General features: G+C 28.8%; 1 protein-coding gene across 1 annotated transcript; it reads left to right on the top strand.

The window, feature by feature from the left end:
- Positions 1-3044: 3044 nt before the first annotated feature.
- On the top strand, positions 3045-5420 carry LOC135930963 (vesicle-fusing ATPase 1-like). The gene is made up of 2 exons (XM_065467768.1): positions 3045-4616; positions 4662-5420. Exons 1-2 carry the CDS (start codon positions 3048-3050, stop codon positions 5379-5381), a joined length of 2289 nt encoding a protein of 762 aa, XP_065323840.1. The 5' UTR covers positions 3045-3047; the 3' UTR covers positions 5382-5420.
- The last annotated feature ends 4627 nt before the right edge of the window (positions 5421-10047 follow it).

Raw genomic sequence — 10047 nt, forward strand, 5'->3', positions numbered from 1 at the left:
TCTTGAAGAAGAGATTATAAACGACCATCATAAAACTATATGGTGGTTAGATCTTCCTCTTAGATGATATGATGGAAGCTAGATAAGTATCCGAGAAAATTATTGTGAGATATTAAATTTCTAAAAGATTATCTTCCATTTTTAATTATATATAAACGACTACACAGTTGACCATTATTGCATATCTAAAATATGCTATCATATGCTCTCAGCAGCTATACTAATAATCTTAACTTACATTGCCACACAAATGATAGATGCTGGTTAATTTGCAGTCATAACCATGACACTCACGATGTTAACTCTTAGAATTCATTATGTTAGATAAATTGATAAAACAAAAACACTAAAAATCTTTAGAAGAAATTATGTAAATATATTGAAGCCTTAAGTTATTTACACGGCAAGGATGCCATATTAGAAATGAAACATTTTAACCAGAGTGATATGATGAAAGCAATTAAGATTTTATATATTATTGTCTCACTACATCGAGTTGGGATATTATATCTTAAAATAATAGTAGTTTGTAATAATATCAAAAATATACTTATATTAAAAATTTAACTCGAAACTGTTTTTCAAATAAGAAAAAAAATAGTTTTCCTAAAAGCACATAAAAAAAAGAGAAGAAAAGATATCTAATTTATTATATCCATTGTGGGATGAATAATAAGATGTTTAATCTTTAATAAACTGTAATATTTTATATAACTGTCAAATACGTCTCTAAAAGTGGCATTTTACCTAATATTTTATTATCAATTATATATAATAGGGAATTATAAACTATATGTCTACTTTTTTATAAAGACAATCTACTATACTTATTTGGACCTTGAAAATATTTTTAGGAATAGACATGGTAATTTAATTTAAAAATGAATAATATAGTTGATTAGTAATTTTGAACTCAGCTAATTACAATAACAAATCTCTGCTTCCACAGCAACAAAGTCGGCCTAACCATCAACTACAATAAAACTTTTATCATGCCATCCCCAGAGGCGTCAATATCTAACAACATTTGAGGGAAATGAAATCAAAATAGTCAATAATTTCAAATATCTTGGCGTGCTTATTGATAATAAAGGAAACATCAGTGGCGAAATCGAAGCCTACTAAAAAAATGCCAAAATAACCTTTATGAAATATTAAAGACTATGGACAGCCAGAGAGATATCAGCCAAAACGAGACTCCGAATATTTAACGCTACAGTCATTCCAGTCCTCCTCTACGGCAGCGACACTTGGAAAATAAATAAATCCCAGACAAAGAAAATACAGGTTTTCGTAAACCGCTGTCTGCGCCAGCTCAACGGTATTTTATATCCAAGATTAATTTCAAATGCCAGCCTATGGCGAATCTCAAAAAATGTCCCAATCGAGACTACTCTCAAAAAAGGACACATCCCACTCTTTGGTCATATCATCAGAAACTTCAGACAAAACATAGTTCATGAGGCTATAATCTGGCTCCAGTCTCATGAAAGTAAAACCTACGGTAAATATAAGTCATATTGGCTATACAGAATGTTATAAGAAGTCATAAGCCTAAATCTGACGATGGAACAATTCTCTAAACAATAAGGCTCAATAAAAAAGCTTCCAAAAATCAAATCCAGCTACCTAAACCTCCAAATCTCTCAGCCCTACCCCCCTTTAGCATAAGCACCACCTTCCTCCCGCCATGGTAAACAAACATTTATTTATTTATTTATAAAACTCCTCATTACCTAACCTTGATATAACTATCCAAAATATACTTAACTAATACTATCACCCCTCTAATCTAATATTCAAGTAGTAAGGCAGGTTTATTAACAAAATATATCATATTTATATTAAACAAACAAATTCAATATAGACCATAAACTTAAAATTAACCAATACCTCTCCCTATAATATACATTTTACTTAATCGGGTACGGGCTTTTCTCTCTCTTCTTATCTCCGGTAGGCGTTTAAGCAAGTGGTTTCGCCTCTTGCGCGCACAGGTAACTGCAGCCTGCCCAAAAATTGTGGATGGGCTCATCTCATAGGCTACCCCCAAATTTCTTAACCCAATTAGATGGGACGAGATAGTTAAAGGGCGATTGCGCTTATTATGACGTATGACGTATGACAATATTAAATTTGTTAATTTTAAATTAATATATGATTATATTTATTTAATTAGGGTTATATAATAATTTAAAATAAAAGTCAATTAAGCTTTAATTGTTAATGCTAAATTTATAGAGTGATATTGATATTCAATTATTCAATTATTAACACAGAATTTGATTGCAAGCTGACATAGTGAGAATATAATTTATGTGTTCATTTAATAAAAATTTAGATAATCTTATTAATTTTTAAATAATAAAATTAAATATATATATTACGTAATAGAATTAGAAAAGAAATCGTTCAGGGGGGGGGGATCAAAACAATTTATTTTTAGTTAAAGGGGATATGGGGATATTAAAGAGCTATAAAAAAAATTCCTTCAGGGGGCTATTCAAATTAGGGGGTTGGAGCCCCTGCGCGCCCCTCCCTAGTGACGCCACTGTTCTAATATTTCAAATATTAAATTTTTAATAATAATTACAAAATGATAATTTTTTTAAATAATATTTTAAAATTTTCCATTAATAGCAAATTCTAGACTCACCTGGCTGTGTTATCTGCTAGCTTAAAGAATAGTATTTTTTAAAATATTTTAAAATATAGATTAGAGCTTATAACGAAATAATTTTTATCACATCTGTTCACATTAATGCAAAACTAGTTTTATCTTTTGAGATAATCGAATAATTAAGTAAATCTGAAAAATGTATATATCATTATTTCATTTTATGATAAAAAAAATATACTTTTATGGGAATTCCCTAGAAAAAAATTATATTAAGAGAATTGATATTACTCAAGGTTTAATTTGAATTGATTATTATATAAATTTAAATAATAAAAAAAATGATATTCTCGGGTAGATTTCTTTCATTTGATGTCTGACGACAGGTATCACACACTTTTTTTATAACAGATCATATTCACATTCCCATATGGAAACTCGAAAATTACGTGTTGTAAAACTCCCTTCAGAAGATTTATCCTATACTAATTGTGCCGCGGTAAACGTCAAAGAATATCCCGTAAATGTAATTCATATTGAAATTAATTCTTGTAATCGGTGGTTTGTTTTTTCAATTCGTAAAATTTCTGACATTCAGTTGGGGAGTATTGGATTTTCTTTGCCTCATCGCAAATGGGCAAGTTTATCAATTGAGGCATTAGTTGATGCAAGACCTTTTAAATTTAACCCAAAGTCGCAATATATAAGTAAGATAAGATTCAATATAGATTTTTGGAGTAAAAAGGTTCCACTTCAAGAACCATTTGATACTGATAAAATGGCAAATGATATTATGACACAATATTCAAATGTTGCTTTTTCCATTGATCAGCAAATCCCATACAATTTTATGAATAAAAAATTATTATCAATTGTAGTTAAAGAATTAGAATGTGCAGATGTTAAAGATAAAAATATTGAAATTAAGAAACAAAATATTGGAATTCTTATGCCAAATTCAATCATATTATTTGATAAACCTGAGGATTCCTCTATACTTCTAACTGGGAAATCTCGAGGAAAAGTATCATATCAATCAATTATAAATCCTGATTGGGATTTTCAAAAAATGGGTATAGGGGGTTTAGATACAGAATTTTCTGCTATATTCAGAAGAGCATTTGCATCAAGAGTCTTTCCTCCAGAAGTTATCGAACTACTTGGATGTAAACATGTTAAAGGAATTTTACTTTTTGGTCCACCAGGTACTGGTAAAACCTTGATGGCAAGACAAATTGGGAAAATGTTAAATTCACGTGAACCAATTATAGTTAATGGACCTCAAATATTAGATAAATATGTTGGAGAATCTGAAGCAAATATACGGAAGTTATTTGCACCTGCAGAAGAAGAGGAGAAACGATTAGGACCTATGAGTGGACTTCATATTATTATATTTGATGAAATTGATGCAATATGTAAATCTAGAGGATCTGTAGCAGGTAATACTGGTGTTCATGATACAGTTGTCAATCAATTATTGGCTAAAATTGATGGGGTTGATCAGTTAAATAATATTTTAGTCATTGGAATGACTAATCGCAAAGATATGATAGATGATGCACTATTAAGGCCTGGTAGATTGGAAGTTCAAATGGAAATTGGATTACCAAGTGAAGAGGGTAGGCTACAAATAATAAAAATTCATACAGCAAAAATGGTAGAAAACAAAAAATTGGCAAGTGATGTAGATCTTAAGAAATTAGCTGAGCTTACAAGAAATTTTAGTGGTGCTGAAATTGAAGGATTGGTTAGAGCTGCACAGTCTTCTGCTCTTAACAGACTGATTAAAGCAACAAACAAAGTTAAAGTGGATCCTGATGCCATTGAAAAAATAATGATTGGCATGGATGATTTTCTCAATGCGCTTGAAAATGATATTAAACCAAGCTTTGGAGCAAGCTATGAGCAAGTTGAAAACTATATTTCACATGGCATTATCACATGGGGAAAAATTATTACAGAAATATTAGAGGATGGTGATTTATTTGTTCAACAGGTTAATAGGATTTATTATGTACTATAATATTTTACCTATTTATAGGTTAAAAATAGTGAAAGTAAATGTTTGATAAGTGTTTTACTAGATGGTACACCTGGTAGTGGGAAAACTGCTCTTGCTGCCAAAATTGCACTCACCTCAAATTTCCCATTTGTAAAAGTGGTATCTCCTGAAGATATGATCGCATTTACTGAACCAGCCAAATGTCAATACATAAAAAAAATATTTGATGATGCTTACAAATCTGAACTGAGTTGTATAATAGTTGATGACATAGAAAGATTGCTAGAATATAGTCCTGTAGGGCCACGCTATTCAAATTTAGTTCTCCAAACACTATTAATTCTTCTAAAAAAGGAACCTCCATATGGATCCAAAGGTGTCCACAAACGTATGCTTGTACTAGGAACCACTAGCGAGCCTTCAATTGCAAAAGATTTGGGGATTATATCAGCCTTTACATCAACTATAAGAATATTTAATTTATCAACAGGACAACATGTGATTAATGTCTTGGAAGTTTTAGACTTTTTCGAGGCACCCGAGTTAGAGGCCATATCAAATAAAATTAGATATTCAAAATGTTTTGTTGGTATTAAGAAGCTTATTGCCATCGCTGATTTATCGAGACAATCGGAACCTCTATATAGGGCCATCAAATTTATAAGTAAAATGGAAGAAGAGGGAGGCTTACAATTGCATCCTGAAACTTATGAAATGACAGATAATGACTATGAAAGAACATTTAATGGGAAACACTGATTTATTATGCTTAATCAGTAGATTATATAAATATTTACAGGTGCAATCAATAATATTTTAAAAATGTTTGATTCCAAAAATTTATAATAAAGATCTTGTAAATGTTTAATTATATGTAAATAGAGATTTCATTGTACTTTATTAATAAAGGACTCAGAAATTTAAAATTATTTGGTTGGAATTTTGAGACCACACACAAAACAAAGGCTTAATTATAAATAACCCCAAACCCGGGGCATTGTTAACCAGTAGGATTCAAACCCCTTTCAGAAATTTTTTCCAATTAAATTCTTGTTAGCAAAGTTTCCATAAAATAGATTTAAAAATTCCTGAATCCTATCTCTTTCACATAGCAGGATATTTTCTCGAAATTTGTGAATTAATGTTATGCACAAATTGGTTACTAATTTAGTAATGCATATTGAATATGCTCATATGAGACATTAACAGGGCTTACAAATTGAGCAGAAGTGTTTAACATTGTATTATTATTTAAAACTACGCCTTTTTATTTAAATGTAAGTATTATTTTTTTTCTTCTAAAACACATCTTTTTAGATTTGAATTGTCCAACAAATAAATGAATATTAGATGGAACACGAATCGTACGACTTTTTCTGTGACATTTTGCATGACAAAATCGTAATTCAGTACATAGTTTTAATCTCGAAATAATAAAATAATGTTCTATTAATCGTGCAATGATTGGATTGAAGTGCTCTACTTTTTTTAAAAATAGAAAACCAACCTTAAAATTTCAGAAATATATTAATATTATAGACATAAGTAACTTTAGTACCCGATACAAACACAGTCGAAATCACATTCTTTCTTATCGGGTTGGAAATTTTTAGATCAAACTTTTATTAATCAATTTATGGCTCAATGTTGGCTAAAAATTAATATATGAGGATAATTATTATTTTTGGAGATAGAAATTGAAAGTAGAGATCTGCAAATAAAAAAATTGGGTTCGGGCTGGGTCAGGTCTATTTTTTTAAAATTCGGGCCGAGTCGGGTGAGGCTTTGAAATTTTTGTTAAATATATCTAAATTTTATGTTGAATTTTTTATGTGAAATAAAAATATTTAATTTTATTTATAGAATCTAGACACCATATAGCCCGGGATATGAACCCTTCGACAAAAAAAAGGGTCCGGGTTCGGGTACAGCAATAAAATTTAAAAAGGGTCCGGGTTCAGAGAACATAAAAAAATGACTCAAAATAAGACTTTTTTCATTTATTATTATACTTCAATATATACATATTCATAATTTACAAATAAAAAATTTTAAAATGAAATAATTTATATTATAAATGTTTTATTCAATCGCACAATCATAATATCTTCTAAAATATCATCTTTGAGATTTCCATGTAAATTAGACTATATATTTCAAAGATGAAAATCCACGTTCTACGCTTACCTAAAATAGATAGTAATCTTATTGTACTTGTGTCACCGGTACATCCATGACGATTCTAGACAAGATATATATAGATATATTGGAGAATTTTCTTCCCAGAATTTTAAAATATTAGTAAGTATCCTTATATATTCTCTTTAACTTCTGAGAACTTTTCTATTAATGATGCAATAGGCATTTTTTTAATCCTTTCTATCTGATAATTTGATTTTTTTTCCTCTATCTAAAAGTAAAATTTCAAGATCATCAATGTTGCTATCATTATAATTATTATCACCACAACCAGTAGGTATTATTGTCGTTAATGGAGTTTTGCGTACACCATAAATCCTTAATATGAGCTTTAGTCATTTCTTTTTGCTCGATACTCAAGAACTCGTGATATCGAGTGTCTAAATATATAGAAGCATTTGTTGCTCTCGAATTTCATGTTTTCTAATATTTCGTATGAAAAAGGTCTAGTAAATCTTTCTATATCTAATCCATATGCCTTAAAAATCAGATAAACATAATTGTTCTCTTCGTAATCTTAATGTTGTTATTATTAAAGGAACTAATACACTAAGGTCCTTTATTTGGCACCAATCATATTCCGACAAAATAACTTCACATGCTCCTATAATAAAATCATTGCAGAAATTTTTCAAACTTAATAATCGTTCTAGCATCATACAAATTGAGGATCAACGTGTTGTGCAATCTAATATTGCCATTGACCTTTTCATTGATTTTAATATTCTTACAATTGTGGGAGTTCTTAAATAATGATAGTTTCAAAATGATTATTTTTAAGCAGTCATTAATAGCCAATTGTAGAGTATGGGCTGCACATCTGATGTAATATATATTTGTGGGGGAAATCTATTAATAAATTTACATAATAAAATATTATTACCTACACTAGCAATAATTTATGATATCAATCTCTAAATAAAATAGAAATCCAGGAAGAAAATTGAAAGAAAAACGCGAAGATAAAATAAATGATTCCGCGAAAAAAAGTTAATAAAATTTTAAAAAAATTTATATTATTTTTTAAAAAATTTTTATATTATTTTTAAAAAATTTTTATAATATTTTTTAAAAACTATTTTTTAAATATTTTTTATGACACCTAGAACCCTTGGACCCTTTACTTTTAAAAAGGGTCCGGGTTCGGGTACAGACAAAATACGAAGGTTCAGGAAGGTTCGGGTTCACATCCCTGCATATAGCATATATATTTTATTTTGAGTAATTATTATTTAAATAAATTCGGGCCGGATCGGGCCAGCAAATTTTTTTACAAATATTTCAGGTTCGGGCCGGTCCGACAAAACTTTCTTAAATAAATTTCAGGGGCCGGGCCTGAAAAATTAGGCCCGATGCAGATCACTAATTGAAAGTACTCGATATGTTAAACTCCGTTTAAAAAAATTAGTAGTAGTAGATCAGCCGATAATAATGAAATACTCAATGTATATTTATATCCTAAAAAAATCGATTGATTTTATAATTATGAGTTATGATATAAGCCTTAACTTCATAAATCGATTTTTTATGAAAAAACTATTTTGTTTAGAAAATAATCAATATTCGACAAAAATAGATATAATAAAAATGATATTATAGAAATAATATTATAAAAAGATGCCAAATTATTATATAACTACTGTTTAAAAATTAGACAACTTATCCGACAAACTAAGATATTTAGCAAAAAAAACACCTTAGAGATTAATTAATTATCACTACTTTATGAACAAAATTTGGTAAATATATCTTGGATCATGATTAGCTTAATATATCGTGCTCTTATTAAAATTACCATTTATATATAATTAAATTATCTAATTTTTGACATAGCGATTATCTGTAATAAAGTACACATAATTCTAGAAATAATGATAAAATTTTGGTATATTTATTAGTAAATTTATTTTTATTAGTAAATTTATTTTTATTAGATAATATATAAAATTTTCCTTTTTCCTGGAATCGAAAATTTTCTTTGAAGGACTGTCATGACATATTTAGATCCTACTTGTTCCGGGCCCATTTTGGGAAATAAAATAATTATATTTTATTTGGGTTCACAACTCGATCTGAATATAGCCGACCATTTTGAAAAAAATTCTATTGTGTAGCTGTTTGAATCGATCCAGTTGACTTTCATTACTCTTGCCGTACTTTTTCACTAGAGACCTAAAATTTAATTTCTAATTATTGTAATTTTGACTATTATGATGATTATAAATCAAAATGAAAACAAGATTTTTTTTATATTGAAAAAAATTGCCCAAATTGCAATCCTATCTAAGTCATTGATTTTTTTAAACCTAAATTTTAAAATGAGTGTCAAGAGTTTTAGCGTGATTTATTTCTATCGTAATATGAAAAGGAATAATAAAGATCTAAAAAAAAAGAATAAAATTAAGTAAATATAAATATATACATGGTCTGAATAAGAATTCTTTCAAAAACTAAATTTATAAAAAAAGGATCAAATAGTGTTTAGTGATTTTCCGGTAACTAGTTTGTTTGTAACGACGAAATAATTAGTTTAAAACTACTTTTAAAAATATGTTGATATAGTATCTCATTCATTATCTTTATAATGATGATTTCCCATATTCAAAATTATTATTTATTAACTTCCTTAGAAAGGTTGTCTAGTCTAGGACCTTTTATTTTTGGAGAAAATTTAGCACGCCTTTCGGACGACAATTTTGAAAATAATTTATTGTGTTTAGGTCAATTAAAAAGTTATTAGGCCCATTTTTTTTGAAAAATAAATATTATATCGTTATTTATACACCTTTCGATGCACATGAATATTATACATTGTGGCATATTTCTTTTTATCGTTTCCTTCTAAATGTATTAATTTACCACCCGTTTCCAACCCACATCATCCTCTGCATTGTAGATATTCTAAAGGCCGCCTCCCACGGCACACCAACATTAATAACATAATCTCTAAAGCTCTTAAAGGGCAGCATCCTGAATATTATAGAGCTAATCACTTATGCCCAAGCAACAACAGAAGATAACTTTGGATTATACGTGCATCGATTTTCGGCGCGTTCCATCAAGAATACTTCAGAACCTAATTCGACAGAAATAACAAATATTCAGATCGCTAACATTATTTTTATCCCACTTGTCACTAATACTTTTGGTGTTTTTGGTGAGGAATTCCTTAAATTTATCACACTATTAGGGAGAAAATTAAGCCAAATAAGTGGAGATCGTAAAT

The sequence above is a fragment of the Gordionus sp. m RMFG-2023 genome, chromosome 1 (genome assembly GCF_954871325.1).
Source record: "Gordionus sp. m RMFG-2023 chromosome 1, tfGorSpeb1-WG-v2, whole genome shotgun sequence".
In the NCBI taxonomy this organism is placed as follows: Eukaryota; Metazoa; Nematomorpha; class Gordioida; order Chordodea; family Parachordodidae; genus Gordionus; species Gordionus sp. m RMFG-2023.